Source organism: Maniola jurtina, chromosome 1 (genome assembly GCF_905333055.1).
Source record: "Maniola jurtina chromosome 1, ilManJurt1.1, whole genome shotgun sequence".
NCBI classification, from domain to species: Eukaryota; Metazoa; Arthropoda; class Insecta; order Lepidoptera; family Nymphalidae; genus Maniola; species Maniola jurtina.
This window is the reverse complement of record NC_060029.1, coordinates 16,736,451-16,757,552: the sequence shown is the minus strand read 5'-3', so window position 1 is coordinate 16,757,552 and position 21,102 is coordinate 16,736,451. Positions and strand designations below refer to the sequence as shown.

At 41.7% G+C, this 21,102-nt stretch overlaps 2 protein-coding genes across 2 annotated transcripts; one reads left to right on the top strand and one right to left on the bottom strand.

The window, feature by feature from the left end:
* Positions 1 to 199: 199 nt before the first annotated feature.
* LOC123864658 (kelch-like protein diablo) lies at positions 200 to 12,056 on the top strand. The gene is made up of 14 exons (XM_045905273.1): positions 200 to 621; positions 1,815 to 1,885; positions 3,967 to 4,131; positions 5,782 to 5,950; positions 6,247 to 6,426; positions 7,682 to 7,840; positions 8,083 to 8,275; positions 8,645 to 8,868; positions 9,154 to 9,306; positions 9,742 to 9,843; positions 10,259 to 10,407; positions 10,739 to 10,877; positions 11,109 to 11,221; positions 11,896 to 12,056. The coding sequence occupies exons 3-14, from the start codon at positions 3,968 to 3,970 to the stop codon at positions 11,918 to 11,920; spliced, it is 1,770 nt and encodes a 589-aa protein (XP_045761229.1). The 5' UTR covers positions 200 to 621; positions 1,815 to 1,885; position 3,967; the 3' UTR covers positions 11,921 to 12,056.
* On the bottom strand, positions 5,625 to 19,400 carry LOC123864674 (thioredoxin domain-containing protein 3 homolog). Its single transcript, XM_045905297.1, has 12 exons — positions 19,259 to 19,400; positions 18,393 to 18,496; positions 17,470 to 17,541; positions 16,307 to 16,456; positions 15,766 to 15,964; positions 14,900 to 15,070; positions 14,508 to 14,668; positions 14,162 to 14,382; positions 13,415 to 13,640; positions 13,044 to 13,314; positions 12,151 to 12,152; positions 5,625 to 5,635 (listed from the first exon to the last, which is right to left on the bottom strand). The coding sequence occupies exons 1-10, from the start codon at positions 19,398 to 19,400 to the stop codon at positions 13,084 to 13,086; spliced, it is 1,677 nt and encodes a 558-aa protein (XP_045761253.1). The 3' UTR covers positions 5,625 to 5,635; positions 12,151 to 12,152; positions 13,044 to 13,083.
* Positions 19,401 to 21,102: the final 1,702 nt, after the last annotated feature.

The following is a 21,102-nucleotide window of genomic DNA, read 5'->3' as shown; positions in this document are numbered from 1 at the left end:
AATATAATAGGTTTCGTATAAAATTTAGCACTATTATGGGTAAAAATTCGCTTTGTAGATAGAATAAAATTGATTGAAAATTACTTTTTATCTCCAAGTCTAAAAGACAGGACTCTAGATTAAAAAAAAAAAACAAAAACATGACACTTCTACATGTTAGACAACTTTGACAAAACAAACTTTCAGCCACTTGACTACAAAAGCGTTCCGAAAATGAAAAATGGAAAAGAAAAACTAGAGTCCAAAAGTAAAATTGAAATATTTTTATCAAATTCATGTCAAATGATTATTTTATCGATTTTTTAATAAAATAAATAGGTAGTATAGTAAGTCGCTGCGGTTAACATTTATTTTATAAAATCACAGTTTTCCAAGGTAAAGTGAAAGATTGAAGACATTCTGAATGTGCCCAAATTAAAATAAAAAGTAAAAAAGTGGTAAAAAAGTAGGTAGGTACTTTTGCAAGATGTCTAAACCAGTGTAACAGTAAACATACAAATTTTTGTGATAAAAAAATTGATGTGTCGTTAAAACAACTTTAATTTTTACCTCAGGGCGCATACCTAACACTTGCGCTCCTTTGAGGATAATTTCGTTGTGCGTGTTGAAAAATCGTCAAAGGTAAGTCGGGGCAGGGAGCATTGACATTCGCATAAATTATCGAGTTCTAACAAAATGTGTTTATTGTATCCTACCTGTGTATTATGATAATATGAGTGAAATGCAAAGTCTCCTCTTAATATTCCTCAGTGCTACGGCTAGTTTACATTACTCCAGTATTTTAGGAATCTGATCGAGTGCACGTATAGCTACTGGGTTACAACATGACAAATAGTTCCTAATAATTAATGAGAACAATGTTTTTATCCCAGTATGGTGTACTGAGTCCACTGTCTAATCCATTATTTACTAGTTTGGTCTGCTTTCATTCTGGGATAACTGGAATAATCCTAATTTATTCTCATTCCAGTATCCAGTGTTTACATCACACATGCCTATACCTGTTTGCATGTTAGCCACATTTATTGGAATAAATGTAGTTAAAACTATGCCATTGAAAATGTGCTTATTGGTTTCAGTGACTGTAATAATGTAAACTGGCCATAATATCTCTCAATGTTATGTAGATGTTATTCTTGTATTAATGTGCATAAATGTAACTCAAGGTACTGAATATTGGCTTGAGTTTGAGCATATATTCAGAGCCAATAATTAAGAATCTTAAATGGCAGTGTTAATCAAGCTCTCTCTTCTTCATTTGTGATGCAGCTACGTAGGCTTTTTTAATTACAAGATAGGCTTTGCGGTTGCCGGTTGACAACAATCATGCTTAAAAAAGCAATGATGAGGTCTACGTTGGAGCATGCTTGCCTATAAGATGCTTATTCACTCTTGCTTTGAAGGTATTTTGAATATATTATATGTGGCAAGAAATACGGATGCCCAAGGACATTCTATACCATAGCAGTTGAGTCAGAAACCTTGAGCAAAAACTTTAGTGTGAGTAGATTAGACCACAGGAGGAATGAAGATGCCAATGGTCACATTCTCTTGCTGTTCTGTGGTAGAGAAAGGAGGAACAGCTGTGAAGTTTCTGAACTTACATTACAAATTATATCTGATAAAAAACTGATGAGCAGGTAGGCAGGCAAACATTTTTATAACATTTGTTTAATTTTTGGGGGCATGTTTGGAACTTACATAGCTGTAATTTCAGGTTTATCATCTTACAATTCTGACTATCAAAAAAAACCTACTTTGAATAAATGATTTGATTTGATTTATTTCATTATTGTGGATGATGGTTGTCGCAGATTGACTCCGTGTGGGGCTGGGCTTCGCCCCCGCTGCGTCTGCAGCTGGGAAACGCACGTGGACATAAAAGGTAACAACATTTACTTTCATCAAACAATTAAATGGTTTGATTCACCTTATCTATGTGTCTGTCCTCTCAGTATGTGTCCTCTATCAAAGTGGGCTAACCAACTTGAGATGACAAATGTATGCCTTGAGAACTTTTTATTTTTTTAATTCATTATAGGCAAGGGCTTGACCACAACCACACCTGATGGAAAGTGATGATGTGTGCCTAAGATGGGTCGCGTTTAACTAGAAGATGCCTTGAGATGAAAGTGTGTTTGTGTGTTGGTTTATTGGTTTGCCCATCAATCATGTAGCAATGGATCAACGTGATTTTTGCATGGGTATAGTTACAACCTGGAGAGTGACATAGGCTACTTTTTATTCCAGAAAATCAAAGAGTTCTTACAGGATTTTTAAAACCTAAATCCATGCTGACAAAGTCGCGGGGATCAGCTAGTTATTCAATATTAATATATTGGAAAAAAAACTTAGTCAAATATCTCACTAAGCCTAGCAATCCTACTCCTTCAGAGACTAAGCATTTTGCAATCTTCAACGCATTGCATGTTTATGTAAGTAGATGTGTGTTGAAGCAAGTTGTGTAATTGCCTTTATATGTTATCCCTCAGTTGCTTTTATAAACAGGTTTCACATTATTGTAATAATATGATCTTGTTTGCAAAGTAAAATTGTAAAGTCAGCCAAAATTACAGAATACTTATCTGGGTCATTTAATTAGGAATTAAAATTATGACCTTAAAGTAACAAAAATTAGTACTGTATGATTTTAAAAGCGGTAATAGTCAAGTGGTTAAGATGTTTGCCTCTTATTTTGGGGGTTCAGGGTTCGATACCAGGCACACCCCACTAATGTGCTCAGCAGTGATATGGCGATGGATTAACATGATAAATTTTAATTGGCTGTTAAGGTCTGTTAAATAAAAATTTTAAAAATTTGTCACTAAGCAAGATACTTGACAAATGAATCTTTGGATATAAGCTAGTACAGCTGTTGCTTTCAAGTTAAAAGAACACTGGATCAGAGGATGTGGTCTGAGAATAGGTTCTGTTTCATACTGCCCAGAAGTCAAAACAGATGATTAACAAGCCCATTGGTCATTAGCATAGACGTCCAAGCCTTTGTGCAGCACTAACTAAACTGACAAAAAGATTGATAAATTGCCTACTTCGCAGGTATAAGGTCACTGGCTTTTTTTTTATAAGAAACAAACTGTAAAAGTCACATGAACACATATAGGTTTACCAATAATATTTTGCAACCTTAGAGTGTCTTGCAGGTTCTTCTCGGTAGGAACAACATTCCGAACCAGTGGTAAAGTATTTTGATTATTCAGAGACCTTGTAAAAGTTTATTTGAATAAAAATACATTCAATTACATTTAGTAAAGAGGTTACCTACTTATTAATAATAATCAAGTAACATAAACCTACAAACCAAGTTAGATTGCATAAGATATGTTAGCACAATGGAAACTATAATTGATTAGTTCTAATAACGAGTGTGAACATTTATTGATTGCAGCACTGTTGCATCATGTGTGTCTTTACGTGTTTGTAAATCAAGGAAAATATTTTGAAAAAATATATCTACTTAATACTATGACTGAAATGGACATAATTATACAAGTATGCTGGAAAATGTGTACCATACAAAATGACAGTTATTTTTTGTGCTGATTCGAACGAGACTAGCAAAGATTGATGTAGTTTTACTGTAAGAGCGATTACACACTTACCTGATCCGAGACCGTGAAAATATATAAAAAAGCTCGAACTGAATTCAGATATTGGTTATGCACCAATCCGATCTCTGATCCAAATCCAAGCTATTCAGTGGACATCTTTAACATATCTAAGTCATATGTCCAATTTAAATCCGATGCACATCCGAGATATTCTCACGAGTGACGGATAGAACTCGGATGTCGGAAGTCGAAGCTAGTGCATAAGCTATGAGTACCATACAAATAGTTCTATGACTACTTCGGAACGTATTTTCACGGGTTCGGATCGTATTTTCACAGATTCGGATCGGATTCAGTGTGTAATTGCTCTAAGCCACCAACTGTTTTATTGTATCAGGATGGGGGAGGGCGGGTCGCCGGGCGGCGGCGGCGGCGCGCGGCTTTCGCACACGTCGGAAAAGCACCCGCGCGCAATATTGGGCGAACTGTCTGCTCTGCGGAGACATCGCGAGCTATGTGACGTCGTGCTCAATGTGGCCAACAGGAAACTCTTCGCGCACAGGTGAGACCAATTCATCTAGGTCCTTTGGGATGCGATTTAACCAAGCTTGGACTACCGTGACACGGGTAGAGGAGAGATGGTCCAAAAGGCGCACGGATATCGCATAATATGAAAAATACGCGTAACTGTTTGCGCACAGGTGAGACGACGGATCCTTTAGGTTGCGAACCGACCAAGCTTAGGATGTCGTGTCAGGGTAGAGGAGAGATAGTCCAAAACGCGCACGGTTGTCGCATATGTCGCGGAAACACCCTCGCGCCATTATACTCAGCGCTGCGGAGACATCGCGAGCAATGTGACGTGCTCAACTTTTTCTCTGACTGTAGGCTCAATGTGGCCAACAGGAAACGTTCCTTCGTGCACAGGTGATACCAATTCATCTAGGTCCTTCGGGATGAGACTTAACCAAGCTTAGACTGCCGTGACACAGGTAGAGATGAGATGGTCCAAAGGAAGCACGGTTGTCGCTCAATATGAAAAACATGCGTAACTGTTTGTAACCGTAAAATCGGAAGCACTTTTTTAGCTGGCTTGTTGAGAGGTTTCTTTAACTCAAAGCTATTTGAGATTTCATAATGTTCGTTGTCATTATCTGATACAAGCGGTGATTTAATGAAAGAAATGCGCTTTCACATCTTAATGACTCTGACAATATCAAGAACACTTTATTGGTGGGTGGGTAGACATTGAATTATTAATGTAATAAACTAATTATTACTTTTTGATTTCCAGACGGCCATAAATATTTAACTAAAGGAGTTGCATACTACTTGTATAGGTCATGCCAAAAATTTATTATGATTTATTCAATTCACAGTGCATTAACTTTTATTCTTATTATTTAAAAGTCATTTCTGACTATTACAAAGAAATTATCAAACTGCAGCGAACACATTGGTATGAAGTATGTATTCTTTATTAATTTCAAGAAAATAAACATAGTGGAAAAAACAGTGGTCCCTGGATTATTTTTTGGGAGATAATTTGTATCATATCATTTCTCAATTCACATCCAGAATTTGTCTGTCGTCAGAAAAATCTTCACGCTCTGCTTATACATTTTGTTTCATTAAATCAGAATTTTGTACTAGACTGTGTTGACAGATCAGAATGTCTGAATTTTAACTATTACAGAATTTGACTTTGCAAACCATCACCAAGCATCAGTATCAGACAGTTAGGACGACTTCCACCTCCTATGGCTCCGGGCGCCTTCCTGAAGCACTTTAAATTATTATTTCTACCCTATCCCTAGTCCCTACCCTGCCGCTACCCTACCCTACCCTACCGCTACCCTACTCTACCCTACCGCTTTGGATCTTGACGGTAGTAGAGAGAGTAGAGTTTGCAGCGCAGACCTTTGCGATGCTTCGTGGTCCGTGAGTATAATGGCGAGAGGGCAACTAGGAACGAAGCGATTTGCTGCCTCGTTACTAATTCGAACTTCTAGGATATGGAACGCCCTTTCGGTATCAGTTTTCTCCTTCACTTTTCATATAGGTACCTTCAAGTCAAGAGTGAATAGGCATCTTTGATTGCAGCTAAGCTCTAGTCTATAAATTAAAAAAAGGTTGAAGAGTTCCGTGCACACCCTCCGAAGTATTTTCTATTCTACAGGATTCTCTAATGGGTATTTTTCTGTATACGCAGGGTGATCCTGTCAGCCTGCAGCCCCTACTTCCGGGCGATGTTCACGGGCGAGCTGGCGGAGTCGCGCGCCACGGAGGTCACCATCCGCGACGTGGACGAGCATGCGATGGAGCAGCTCGTGGAGTTCTGTTACACGGCGCATATCGTCGTCGAGGAGAGCAACGTGCAGGTAATATGTGGGTCGAGTACACTGGCTTTATCCTTGACGTTTATCCATCCATATCCACACTCCCGTACTAATATTATAAATGCAAGCATGTATCTGTCTGTGTTGTAACGAAGTTGGCTAGGAAATGAGTATAAGTTTATCCCGGAAAATCACAGAGCTCACACAGGATTTTTATAAACCTAAAACCATGCGAACTCTTCTCATTCTGAGAGGACCTCTGCTCAATAGTGAACTGATGGTGAATTGATGATGATAATCAACTGAATTACCACAAATTCCCTATTATTTTTGTCCAGGCGTTGCTCCCGGCGGCGTGCCTGCTCCAGCTGCAAGAGATCCAGGATGTGTGCTGCGAGTTCCTCAAGCGGCAACTGGACTGCTCCAACTGCCTCGGCATCCGCGCCTTCGCAGACACGCACTCTTGCCGCGAGCTGCTGCGCATCGCGGACAAGTTCACGCAGCAGAACTTCCCCGAGGTTACATTTCATTATATAGGAATAACGAGCAAACAAGCAGGCGAGTTACCTGGTCAAAGTGCATACAGTGGCCCATGAACAACTGTACAAGTTGAATCTAGCTAAATATATAAACCCGTCCTCACCTATGGTGCTGAAACGTGGACACTGACAAACGGCCTTGTCCACAAATTCAAAGTTGCTCAGCGAGCTATGGAGAGGGCTATGTTAGGAGTTTCCTTGAGGGATAAGATCCGAAATGAGGAGATCCGCAGGAGAACCAAGGTCACTGACATAGCCCAAACTATTAGCAAGCTGGAGTGGCAGTGGGCAGGCCATGCTTGTCGTAGAGGCGATGGCCGTTGGAGCCGGAAAGTCCTTGAGTGGAGACCGCGTTTAAGCAAACGTAGTGTGGGACGCCCTCCAGCACGATGGACCGATGATATTAAGCGGCTGGCGGGAAGTGGCTGGATGAGGAAGGCTGAGGACCGGGTGTGGTGGCGCTCTTTAGGGAAGGCCTATGTCCAGCAGTGGACGTCCACAGGCTGATGATGATGATGATGATGATGATGATGAAATATATACAAGGAAAAGCTGATTGACTGATCTATCAATGCACAGCTCAAACTACTGGACAGATCGGGCTGAAATTTGACATGCAGATAGCTATTATGACATAGACATCTGCTAAGGAAGGATTTTTCAAAATTCAACCCCTAAGAGGGTAAAATAGAGGTTGGAAACTTATGTGGTCCACGCGAATGAAGTAGCAGACATAAGCTAGTTTATTATAAATATATCTTACGGCTGGACTCACATAATCAGTCGGAGTATGCCCTATTAGTTCTGCACCCATCTGGGTGCTCTACATCTCGCCCTTCTCTTTCTTCTACTTTGGGGCTATTATGCAGGTTCTTGTATACCCTGTATCATTTCGACCGTCTCCGATCCGTTGTGATCGCCTCCACTTCATATTTCCTCATAAGAATCAGTAGCCGCCAGATATAGCAGCACTTTTTTGACTGGAAAAGTAGCATCTTCTGGGTATACAAAGTGTTTCCCTAGGTGAATGCTACGTTTATATTAGAGTGGGGCAAAAGCAGACTATGTGCATCAGAGTCTCGTCAGACTCCTAGCACAGTCTCTGTAGATGTAATCTCACCCTTAGACGTTTTTATCTACTGTGTTCAGTTCAAGTTCTTCCTATTGTGAAGTTGATGTCTTTATGTGCTCAACGTTGACTAATCTGATACCAAATGTCCTCGTATCTATCCAGGTGATGGAGAGTGAAGAGTTCCTGCTGTTGCCCGCGGCACAGCTGATCGACATAGTGTCCTCGGACGAGCTCAATGTGCGCTCGGAGGAGCAAACCTTCCAGGCGGTCATGTCCTGGGTCAAATACAATGTGGCGGAGAGGCGGCAGCACTTAGCTCAGGTACATGTTTCTTCCTTTTTGTGTTTTCATCCAAACGAGCCCCAGATTGGGCCAGCAAAATACCCAAAATGCCTGATCACAGAAAAAAGGTGAAATTAGCCAATTTCTGTCTCTTGACTCTTCAACTTAAGTACTCTGTACAAATAGTTCGGTCCAAAAACTAGCCGTTTATTAGTGTATCAATTAATTATTCCACCTTGTCTCAACTATCTTTTAGTGCAACTTTTTTTCCAAATTCGCAGGTTCTCCAACACGTGCGATTGCCGCTCCTCAGTCCAAAGTTTCTAGTGGGGACAGTGTCTTCAGAGCTCCTGATCAGATCTGACGACGCGTGCCGGGACCTGCTGGATGAGGCCAAGAATTACCTGCTGCTGCCTCAGGAGAGGCCGCTCATGCAAGGCCCTAGAACTCGACCTAGGAAACCTACGAGACGAGGTATAGTTAGCGACAAGTCGAGATGGGAATCGGGGTATGAGACGGAGGGACGCCCCGCCCCGCACACCCGCACGTCACTCGTGCTATCCCGAAACCGGGGTAGCACGGCGGATGTGCGGGATGCACATTTTAATGTAACTAACTGTCATGCAGATGGACCTTGGTGGACTTAGGTCTGCAAATATATTGACGTGATCATTTAGATGTATTGACGTGGGCAGTAGATGTATCTTTACCTTTTATTTTATTTTTTCTTTTTGTATTTGTATAATAATAAATCATCTAGTTCGTGTAAGTGGCACTGCCGTTCAATTAGATGTAAAATAAAATAAATAAAATAAATGTATTGACGTGGGCGTCTCCCCTCAGGCGAGGTGCTATTCGCCGTGGGCGGCTGGTGCTCAGGCGACGCCATCGCGTCGGTGGAGCGCTTCGAGCCCACGGCGGCGGAGTGGAAGATGGTGGCGCCCATGTCCAAGCGGCGATGTGGCGTGGGCGTGGCCGTGCTACACGACCTGCTGTACGCCGTGGGCGGCCATGACGGGCAGAGCTACCTCAACAGCATCGAGCGATATGATCCGCAGACCAACCAGGTATAATCTTTTTGATTTGACCATACTTATCAAGGGAAGGGTTTTTTATGGGATGAATTATTATTTAATAATTTTATTAATCGTTTCTTATTCATTGGTAAGAAAAAGATGCGAATACTCTAAAATTTAAACTGCGATCAGAATCAGTGCCAATATCTTACGAGAATTGAGGTACAATACAAACACAACATGTCTAACTCGAATCCCCTTCTTTAATAATACTTGAAAGCTAACAATAATATATTCTTAAATTACTACACGTTAATCTAAGCATTTGGCTTGCAGTGGTGTGGCGCGGTGGCCCCTACGTCCTCGTGTCGGACCTCAGTCGGCGTGGCCGTGTTGGACGGCGCGCTGTACGCTGTGGGCGGACAAGATGGCGTCCAGTGCCTCAACCACGTGGAAAGATACGACCCCAAGGAGAACCGGTGGAGTAAGGTAATTCATTTCTTTTCACTAAGTTTTGTCAGCCTTCTTGTGGAAGTTGCATCCGCTAAGTTATATTTCTGAACAACTTCGATTTTTATATGAATTTTTAAGCCCACCACCAAATCAGACCATAGTTAAAAAAAGTTGAAGTAATATTATCTTATATTGATTTGAATAATTCAGATGAAAAAGCGATAAGATTATACAAAGCCACGAGCATAGATGATGCTCGTGGCCTTGGTCCGAGTGGATTTAGGTTTTTTAAAATTTTGTGAGAACTTTGATTTTCCAGGATAAAAAGAAGCCTGTGTCCATTCCCAGAAGTGAGCTAACTCTGTACATTTAGTCGAAATCGGTTAAATTGATAAGCCATGAAAAGCAGACAGACAGGCAGACAAATTTTTGCATTATAACAATAGTATGGATGGATGATTAATTTTGTAGGTGGCGGCGATGACTACGCGGCGGTTAGGCGTGGCAGTAGCCGTTCTGGGAGGACATCTATATGCTGTGGGCGGCTCCGACGGACAGTCGCCGCTCAATACTGTATGTATATAGTGCTTATGAAGACAGTTTGTGTGTTTGTTCGTTTCAAATATGAATATTCACGCACGGCATTGTGGGCTAATAACTATGTAGTAATATTTTTATTACCTAAGGGTAGTAAAAAAAAAAATCTACAGCTGGGATAAGTATTTTCATAATTTTGATTTTCGATCGAAAAAAAAAACGAGGGTCCGTAACCCAACTAAGTAATTTAAAGTTTTGACATGTGTATTTTTTGGCCCTTCGACTTGGACTCTCAATGTCTTTTGTTTTTGTGCACAAATGTTGGTGTAGTGTTGTGTTTTTGGTGTTCATAAAGTGCGTGTAATGTTTATTCCCTTTTCTTTCTGTGCGGAGACCTGTGCTCAGTAGTGGGCCGACGAGGAACTGATGATGATGAATGGATTGGATTCAGGTGGAGCGCTACGAGCCCCGGGCCAACAAGTGGACGCCCGTGGCGCCCATGTCCACGCGGCGCAAGCACCTCGGCTGCGCTGTGTTCGACGGGCAGATCTACGCGGTGGGCGGCCGCGATGACTGCACGGAGCTATCCTCCGCTGAGCGGTACGTATGGTTTACTAACAAAACAAGCAGCTCGTGATTACGATCGTGACATTGTAGCTGCGATTGCATCTGATTGGTTGACGCTCGCTCACTATTGGCTACAATGCATTGTTGCAACAAGAATAGCATAAAAATTAAAAACCAATCAACAGATGCGATTGTAATAATAATTGACGCAGGTTTTCCGCAATCGAGCACCTCGTGGAAAAATGGTTCTGTTAGACAGCTATTTTCATCGATAGTGACATTAAGTTATTCATTCCGTAATAAGATCAAAGTCACTTTCAAATCACGCGTAAATAAGTCAAATGTGAAAATATTAATTGTGTAGATACGAGCCAGCGACAGACTCTTGGTCGCCCGTGGTGGCGATGACGTCACGGCGGAGCGGCGTGGGGCTCGCCGTCGTCAACGGACAACTGTACGCCGTCGGCGGCTTCGACGGCACCGCCTACCTCAAATCCATTGAGGTGACGTACACGCACACACTTTCACCACAAAAACACACACACACACTCATTTGACATTTATTTTTAATCCGTTGGAGTCTTTCTACGAAAAATTATTTTAATATCACGTAATGAAGCAGCAATGTAGAACCAACCTATGCCAAATGAGCTCGGTGTTAGACACTGACTTAGCGAATCACCCCGTTGGACAGTAATGTATTATCAACTTGAAAGTAACGTGTTTGTGCGTAGGTGTTCGACCCGGAGTCGAACCAGTGGCGCCTGTGCGGCGCCATGAACTACCGGCGCCTCGGCGGCGGCGTGGGCGTCATGCGCGCGCCGCACCACGACAATCACTACATATGGTACGAATTTCTCTTTAACCTACTTCAAGAAAAAAACCGGCTTCAATAACCACAAACACAAAAAAAAACCGACGAATTGAGAACCTCCTCCTTTTTTAAAATCGGTTAAAAAGGCGGACGTGGCAGATCGCTGCAACTTACCTATAGGTATTTGGTTAAAATGTACTCTGAACTGTGCAAACTGGACGTCCGATAGAGTTTTGGCCCTCTGCGTCCGCCTATCGCGGCTGGTAGCCGCAGCATACGGACACGTCCGATAGTAGTCTGATGTGCAGTTTGGCGAGATTTAAGTTATAAGTTCATATATCCATCCATACTCCATTTTAACCGATTCTGACGAAATTTGGTACAGGGTTAGCTTATATCCCGGGGACGGACATAGGCTTTTTATCCCGGAAAATTAAAGAGTTCCCACGGGGTTCCCAAAAACCCATCCGCTTAACCGATTTGTATAAAATTTGGTACCGAGGTGGCTTGCGTCCCTGTAATTGACATAGGCAACTTTTTATCCCGGAAAGTCAAACAGTTCCCACGGGATCTTTAAAAACCTAAAAATGTGGATGAACTCGCGGGCATCCTCTGGTACCTAATAAATAAAATTGTTTCCGTCTTATGACAGAAGTTTGAATTCAAATGTGACATTGAAAGAAGTAATCAATATAGATTTGTTCCAGGAACCGCAAAGACTCGGTGGTGTGAAGAGATCGCCATCCTCCTATCAGGTTAAGTCGTTACACATTTTATTTTATTGTTAAAGTAATTGTATTTATAGTAACTAAATAAAATTAATTGACTATTTATAAATAAATGATAATACAAATTTTAGAATATAAAACGCATTTTTATTTAAAAACTATTCAAATTCGTTTTGGCAAAGATTTCACATGATATCATAACTTATATATAACTTATATATATCATAACTCTACCGCTTGGTCGTAGATTTCTTGGAGGAGCTTCCACACGGCACAGTCTTGCGCCATTCTAACTCGTTTGATGTCGTCTAGTTTGTATCATTATGATATGATACGTACAGATGACGGTGATGATGATGCTATATAGACGGCAGCTGACGAAAATTATGGCAGCGGTCAAGTGGCCAGGATTTGCACACACTGTCATATCAGTGTTTCTCTATCGGTTAAAGATGATGTAGTAAATAAAGCTCAGTTTAAGTTCATATATTTTATGATATCAACCTATGGAGTGCAGTGGAGCCTTAGCTTGGCTTCACCACTTTGCTTTGGTGGTGAAGCCTGACTCCACTTCATTCCGTAGGTGTGCGCTGCGCCTAATCATTGTAGGATGTTGAATAAAATGAAACAAGAAGTAGGTACAAATAATGATTTTATTAATACTGAATTCCAACAATACATCTGCGCAAAAATACCTACAGCATGATGCATCGCTTAGGTACTATTTCTGTCAGAAAAGGACAGGATATTGTAGTCCTACTAAATCAGTTGACGCATTAAATTGTAATTTAACAGTGTTTAAAGGTCTGACCACATCTCTACCCAGTCTATCCTATCCAATAGTACATTTGATGAAACATTACAATAAGAACCTACGGAAACGGATGTCAAAAAGTGTTCGCAAAAATACCTAATATACGCTCAACCATTGCAGTATATTTGTAACATAAGAGGATTTAATTTTATTCGAATAGGGTAAGTTTTACAATGCAATGCACTTATAGTACGCGACAGGTTTAGATGACAATCGGGGTATGAGGCGGGGGGACGCCCCGCACACCCGCGCCTACGCGCTGCGGGTGTGCGGGGCAACCCCACCCGTGTTGCCATCTCAATCTGTCGCGTACTAGATGTACCTAGGTTCAGGCTGTTCTTGAATAAAATATTCTATGTCGTCACAGGCGGCGGGGAGGTCGCCTTATCCACGTGCGTGTCGTCTTCCTCGTCATCCCCCTCGCCGTCGCCTTCGCCCTCCGCGTCGCCCTCGCCGTCGCCGTTCTCCTCCCCCTCTCCCTCCCCTTCGGCATCCCCCTCCCCGCCGGCCTCCGCGTCTTCGACGGCCTCAGGCGCTTCCGTGGTTGCGCCTTGTTCCACTTCGTCTTTGGTTTCTTGACGCTTCTGAAAATGTTTGCAAAGATTCAATGATCTGGGCTTGAACTGACTGAAAACTACCGACTTCCCAAACAATTTTATAACTAACTATTAAACTCCAACCAACCTTCTTTTTCTTCTTGGACTTTGGTCGTGGTTTCTGCTCCGGCACGCTGTACCCTGGCGGGAAGAATCTCCCGCACTCTTCAGCTCCCACTACGGTGTCCTCACTGACGTGGAGTGGCCCCAAGGTCAGCAGCTCGTCGGGAGGGCCATTGGGGGGGATGTCCTTGGGGTCCACCAGTAGAGGTTCTGCGACTCCAACTGCCACCATGAGGACTATGGTTTCTGAACTGGAGAAAGTGAGAAAGAGCGCGGTGTGAGTTAAGTAATGGGGCTGATTAAAAAAAAATTGATATTGTGTCCCTCATGTTTTAATTTCCTGAGACGCCACGCATTGTTCAAGGAGTTTCCGATCTCCGCAGCATAAAAGGGTTTGACTTTGAATAGTCTCTAGCTGATTGGTTACAGTCGTTTGAGCTTCCGAGTGTCCCAAAATAACCACCATTGAGATCTGGAAAAGTTACAAAGCTTTTGGAGTTTTTGGGCGAGTTTTTGTTGGACATTATTTTCTGTAGCCAACGGTTGCCTGGAAGATATTGCTTACTGCTTGCATTGAAGGACTCAAATCAGGCGCGTAAAGAGATTAAGTAGCCACATCGCACTCACTTTTCTGTAATAAATATGCGAATGACGTCATCAGCTTGCATCAAACGCATCGGAAACGCCAAAAAGGGTGAAACCAATTGCATTTTCAATACAGTCAGAACAGTTGTCGATTATTTATTTAAAAGTATACTTATCAGCAACTTACTAGTCTTTCTCAGGCCTTTCCTCATACTTTTCAAGAGTCTTACACAAGAGCTTGGGCTCTTGTATGTTGGCGTCAGCGAAGAACCCGTAGCGCAGGAGCCTGGGAGCCAGTTTCGGTGTTGCCGCGATTTGGAGGACGGCGCGGCGCTGCCATGCTCCGAATATCATTGCGATGTGCGGTGGTTCTGGTGGTGTTGGGGGTTGAACCAGACCTCCTACCATCTAAGAAAATATAAGAATATTATAACCAGACGTTGCAACAGCGTTGGCGGTTGGTGAATAAATTCCAATTAGCAATACTCTCCAACCTCCAATAGGGATGACACTTAAGAACTAAGAAGTTTTACCTTGGGAAATAATAGGTCTAGTATAGACGCTCTTTGATGTCGGTCGGCTGGCACGAATAGCCCTGGCACGTCGTTAGCCTTCAGTTCGTCAGCTACTGTTTTTTTGGCTTCACCCTCTTCTGCTTCCGTACCTTCCCCATAAAGGGCTCTGCGTACTAACTCTGCGAACAATACCTACCTAGATTAGTACAATGTCCACTTTTAATATGGAGTCGAGTGTTAATAAGGCTGCATCATCACTTACCAGCAGGTAGGATTACCTACAACCAGACGCTATTCTATGAATTAAAAATAATAAATTAAATATTTGTTTAACTCGTACAATCGACGTTAACTACTGTTGCAACTGGACCAAAGGTTTCTTGTTTTCTAGACAAGAGGAAGGTACTCACCAATAACGTTTCCTTCTTTGTCCGGCATTTTCTTGAGTAGCAAAGCAAGTGCTGGTCTCTCAGCGAGAGCGGCCGCAGCCTCCGGGTGCGCGAACTCTGGGTCCTCCATCGCGAGGATCCTTGCCCCATCCTTGCCCACTACCACTGGGCATTTGTCGGCCACTAACACACCTGGAATTATTCATCACTAGCTGATGCCCGCGACTTCATTCGCGTGGATTTAGGTTTTCCGAAATCCCGTGGGAACTCTTTGATTTTTCGGGATAAAAAGTAGCCTATGTGCTAATCCAGGATAATATCTACCTCCATTCCAAATTTCTGCCAAAACCGTCTACTAGTTTTTGCGTGAAGGAGTAACAAACATACACACATACACACAAACTTTCGCCTTTATAATAAGTGTGATAATATTTTAACTAGGTGCATATTATTTGGTTGCTTTAGAATTTAAACTGTCCTGAGTTACTGCGGATAGATAAATTCAATTCATCATTAAGAACCATAAACGGGTTTGAGAATAGTCGGGCACACTTCGACAAAACCGCAGGATTTATTACCGCAGCTCTACACCTACCTTATTCTTGGGACCTTAAATTTTTCAGCTGTAAAATACCCTAAAATAATACGTCGCCTTCGGAATACGTGAAAACATTTACCATGACATCAACACTCGTCATATATAAAACTGATGGCACAGCTAAATTTCTGTGCCTTCAATATGGGTTCAGCAATTTAATCATGAAAAGGTAAATCTGTGGCAGTGATCCATCTTATGCATTGGTGGACATTAGAGGTCTGCAGTGCTATGTATTGAGAATTTCACTTCGATTCGCTATCAATGTGAATCGATCCGATTTGAATCGTACCGAAAGGCTCCAGGCTATCGGAGATCCTCCTGAGGTTCTTCTGCGCATGCGGCATCATGAGTCCCGGGCAGATGTCCGCGAAGTGCGTCTCGAGGCGCGCGGCGCGCTTCTCTCGCCTCGCGAGGCGCGAAGCCTCGGCTGCGGACGCTTCCTTCTCGCGACGCTCTTGGAGGAGCTTCTCTTGAGCGAGCGCTACCTCCTGGAAAAGCAAGAAAAACCTTTTTAGACATTTTTTAGGGTTCCGTACCTCAAAAGGAAAAACGGAACCCTTATAGAATCACTTTGTTGTCTGTCTGTCTGTCCGTCCGTCCGTGATATGAAAATATACCTACATGTAGGCATAAAATGCTAGTGGAACTGCTCAGTAACTAAGTGATTAGTTTTGAGGCTACCTTGAGATCATAGATGTGAGAATGACGTGCTCATTCTGACTAATAATAAATATATTGTTTTTCTATTATGAAGCTGCAAGAGTAGGTATACGGAAGGTCTTAAACAATGAAGGAACAACTAAAGGCGATAGTTGTTAAATTTAGTTGACCTGTTCTGGTGGAGTCAACTCATGGGGCGCGCGCTGAACACGTTCCTTCTCCCCCTTCTTCACCAGCTCCTCGTTCTTCAACTCCTCGACGATGGTGCGCGCCAACCGAGGAGCGTCTGCGCCGAACACCACGTTCATTAGTTGACCACCCTGGAAAATATTTGACAACGGTGTTAAATTGTGAACAGATGGATTTATTGTGACTAGGTTGATCCAGGGAAAGTTCTGAGAATACCGATCCTGACTTTTGGAAGGTTTATGACATTCATAGTATAACGAAATGAATGAACAGAATCTATCTATCTACCTGTCTATCTGCGAGCTTTTTACGACCCCTTTGACAAAAGGTACAGCGATAGCTTGCATCCCGGGAAACATTTTTTATCCTGAAAAATCAAAGAGTTCCCTCGGGATAATCCACGCGGATCAAGCGGTGAGCATCATCTATTTCTTAATAATACCTTGCCTCTACCTACTTTGTAACAGCCACCTGTAACAGGTAGGTAAAATAAATACTTTGGGATTTTGTAATCTCGTACGATGTTTTGAGCTATCAAAAGCTATTTGAATCGGGGTCATATAGTCTAATATCAGATCAGAATAAGGATTTTTAGTAAAACAAATGAACTATTGAATATAGTTTGCGGTTTTTATTCTGTCGATGTTTGATCAATATCGTCCAGGCCCGTGTATGGTGCCACCCCGCCACAAAACGGTCGCTCATGTTTACATATACTACAAATCATAAACCTTAATGTCTTATTATACAAGCTACATTTTATTTTAAACTTACTGGGACTTATCTTTAGGTTGATATTCCCTTAAATTTTCTTTGGTGCAATCCTTTCCAAAGTCTCTGGGTATTGCTATAGAAAGTTTAATGTTAATGCCTTTAGTTTCAGGAAATGGCATGCTTATCATTGGATAGTTAAACGGCAATTATAACTTAGTTTTAAAGTCAGGGCGTCGATTCTTTTGGTGTTTCGCTAAATCTACTGATTTTCTATTTTGAATGCTTTATTCCTTTTTTGATCAACAATACGCTTTTTAGTTGAAATGTTGTATCGGCAATGCCCCCAATTTGGTTATATGTATGTATACTAGTTACTTAGTAGGTTTTGAAATCCAAAATATTTAAAAGTGGGTTTTCTGAAGTTACTTACTGCTAGGAACATCCAGGTCGGTTCACTTCTGTTTCTGAATCTCTTCAGGCATTCTATTGTATCCGCTTTTGCCTGTGAAGAAACGGTAATTTATTTAAAGTTTTTGCAAAAAGGACCTATAAGGTCCATTGTGTAGTCATATTGCAGAAGACTGTTTTAGAATAAAATCATCATAATATGTGCCAACTCGGTGAGGTGATCAACAATATGAATAAAGAAAGCTCTGCGATTATTTGCAACCTCCTTGGTACCTATCTACCTAGCTTAGACCTGGCAAAACTTACAAAAGTACCAACTACTAAATAATACCCTCTTACAATCTATACTAATAAATAAAATTGGAGTGTCTGTCTGTAATTTCGAAATAACTACCTCATATTAAGCTCATATGGTTATTTGAACGATACCATAACTGAATCACACGTTTTTAAAATTTTTATCTGTCTGTCTGTCTGTTTGAAAAGGCTAATCTTCGGAACGGCTGAACCGATTTTGACGGGATTTTCACAGACAAGTAGAGGATTGACCAGGGAGTAACATAGGCTACTTTAAAAAAAAATTAAAAATGAAAAAACTTTTTAATCGACTTTCAAAAAGGGAGTTGTGTTTTTCGACCTATGTACACCGAAATCTCCGAGATTTCTGAACCGATTTGCGTCATTTCTTTTTTAATCGATAGAGGAAATTTGCGACATTGTTTCATAAAAAATTTGGTTTCCAACTCCTCAATCCTGATGCTGTAGGGGATCTGACCAATCCACGCGGGCGAAGCTGCGGGCATCAGCTAGTCAAACATAAAATCTTATGCTATTCTCTTTAAAATTTCGTCCCTTTTTAGCTCATTTTTGTAAAAGGGGGTATTCGGAAACCTAAACTCAATTTTACTTTACAATTTTTGCATTAACTTAGAGTTTGAAACTGACCACAGCTAAATGTAGATTGTCGCCACCAATCTCCACCTTGATCTTCTTGAGGTTGCCCACCATGCCGATGCACGGCCCACACCACTCCGTATACACGTCCACAACTGCGAATTTGAACATCATGTCATTCCTGAAGACATTATGAGCAAACCTAAGCAAGCTTACTATGATCAAGACTAAAGGTGCCCCCACGCACTTGAACTGAACTGCAGCTGAACTGCGCGTCGCGTCAGCGCCCCGCACGATATTCTCTCCAGCCGCGACGCGCGTACGTCACTGCCGCGCGGCGCGACTGGAGAGAATATCGTGCGGGGCGCTGATGCGACGCGCAGTTCAGCTGCAGTTCAGTTCGAGTGCGTGGGCACCTTAAGTAGTTGCACATGAGACGATCCAACGAATAGACTCTTCTTATTCGGGCTCTCCAAGTTGAATATTGGCAGAATCGTCATATAGGTGATTGAAGTACATTCTATCCAGTATCGCTTAATGTTTCTTTAATTACGTGTATCAGTAACTAGCTATATGTTCTGTTTCCCTCGGGAGTTGCCCTGTAGATGCCTAGCAGTCCATTTCTGAGCAGGATCTAGTTTCAATAATTTTTTCTAAAGAATACCTACTTTTAAACTAGGTATTCTCTTTATGAATTACCCTAAAGGAGCTCACCAAACAGTCCATCTCTGCGCACCTACCTACTTGTCTAAATCATTGATATAGCTGTACCTACGTGCTCCATTTCCCCTAGGAGTCACCCTATAGGAACTCACCCAGCATTCCATCTCTGAGCTCAAACTTGTTCTACTCATCACTGAAGTAGCTGTATCAGTACATGCTGCATTTCCTCTTGGAGTTACCCTGTAGGAACTCACCCAGCAGTCCATCTCTGTGCAGGAACTTGTTCCACTCGTCGTCGGTGGCGAGCTCGGCCTGCAGCTGCACCTGCGCCGCCTTCTTGCCTGCGCCGGCCGCGGCGGCGGCGTGCGCGTTGGCGACCGCACTCGTTATGGACATGCCGCCGAGTGCCGCCACATACGTGTGGGGTTGGGGGCGTGGTAGGAACGGGTAGAGGCGGCATTTTGGTTGAGGATTTGCGGGCTTTACATGATTACAACATGGGGTTATTCAAGGGGCGGACCAACGAATTCCTGAAAGGCCGGCAACGCAACAGTACATAACAGTATATAGTACTTCTGGTGCTGCAAATGTTCATAGGCAGCGGTGATAACTCGCCTGCTCGTTTGCTTGCTATTTTTTTTATAAAAACAGGGAGATAGTGGCAGGATTTAGGAGAATAAACTGGCCCGTACTTCACGGCACATCGCCATAGACACATTGTAACTACCTAGGTCCATTATTGTTGGCAAAGAAATTGAATGGAATTATGATTTAAAAAATCGTCTTTGAAATACTAATCAAGGCAATATAAGGACTCAGTTAAGAGGGCTCTCTCCGTCACTCGTTTCCACTCGTTTCATACAATCGTAGTTCCAATTTTATTTGAATATTAAGCAACCAAAGTCCATGAAATTATGCAGACATATTCTAGAAACTAATATCTATGTCTGTGGTTTTCCAGATTTCTGTTAAAATATTCGGTTTCAAAGTTACGCGGTCTTAAACATTTTCATACAAATCTTTGAGCCCCTGTAATTTTAAAACTACATATTTTAAGAAAAATCTAAAACACCACAGACACAGATATTAGTTTCTAGAATATGTCTGCAAAATTTCATGGACTTTGGTTGCTTAATATTCAAATGAAATTGGAACTACGATTGTATGAAACGAGTGAAAACGAGTGACGGAGAGAGCCCTGTTAATACAGATAAGTGTTTTAAAATTTTATGAGATATATGGGATAAGAGAAGAAGGATAAATTAGAATTAGAGATAGGTAGAGTAGAGAAGTAGGAAAAAATAAGGATGGCACTCGGAAGATGCTCATAACGTTCGGACTTCAAGCAATGCCTTTCATTCATCATTTGTAACACCCAAAGAATACATTCATCCCACAATTTTTTTAATATTAATACCAAGTGTCTAATAGCAATCAAACTTGCAATCAGTTCTGGCAACTCACTTGCGCTGTGTATAGCAACATTCGCAGCAAAGTTTTTTTCGTGGGAACCATTTAACTTCTGCAAGTACTTATTATAGCAAAGAATCGCGGATACAATATGGCATGTCTCAATCAACCTCCAACCATCAGTCATTCATACAAAATTCTGGTTATTTTCCTTTCTTTTCCAAATTCCAAGCAATTACGTAGTCATTATGATTTTCACCTAACATTTCCTTAATGATTTTCTTGCCTGACCTAGATAATGTTTGTGTCCTATTTAATGTCCAAAAAATACTTTATTTTATAATCAATATTTTGTACCAATTCTTTGAGTTTCATAGCTCTGCTACACCTCGCATGACTAGTAATGGAAAAATATACCTGGCCAAGGTGAAAGTTTGAGTTTTATAGGGTTCTTTTGTCTTTGAGGTTTGCATGCCTATCAAGTCGGTCTACCTGCGATGAAAGTCGCCTTGTTCAAATGGAAATTGTGTGTTACAGCTAAATCCGAAACATCACCACATCTGCAATGTCTAATTTTGATAATTTCATAATAATTTACACATACACACACACATTTTTTTTCAAGAATATTAGCCACGTATTAATCATAACTATAATATTCCCATCTCCCCTCCAACTAAGCGTAAAG

Bases quoted from the DNA above. Each gene is read 5' to 3' on its own strand.
- LOC123864658 (XM_045905273.1), top strand. From the start codon at position 3,968: ATGGGGGAGGGCGGGTCGCCGGGCGGCGGCGGCGGCGCGCGGCTTTCG. The intron at 7,841-8,082 runs GTACATGTTTCT...CCAAATTCGCAG, and splicing joins GGCGGCAGCACTTAGCTCAG to GTTCTCCAACACGTGCGATT. The intron at 8,869-9,153 runs GTATAATCTTTT...TTTGGCTTGCAG, and splicing joins ATGATCCGCAGACCAACCAG to TGGTGTGGCGCGGTGGCCCC.
- LOC123864674 (XM_045905297.1), bottom strand. From the start codon at position 19,400: ATGTCCATAACGAGTGCGGTCGCCAACGCGCACGCCGCCGCCGCGGCC. The intron at 15,965-16,306 runs GTCAACTAAATT...TTGCTTTTCCAG, and splicing joins AGTTGACTCCACCAGAACAG to GAGGTAGCGCTCGCTCAAGA. The intron at 13,315-13,414 runs GTTGGTTGGAGT...AAACATTTTCAG, and splicing joins AGTCCAAGAAGAAAAAGAAG to AAGCGTCAAGAAACCAAAGA.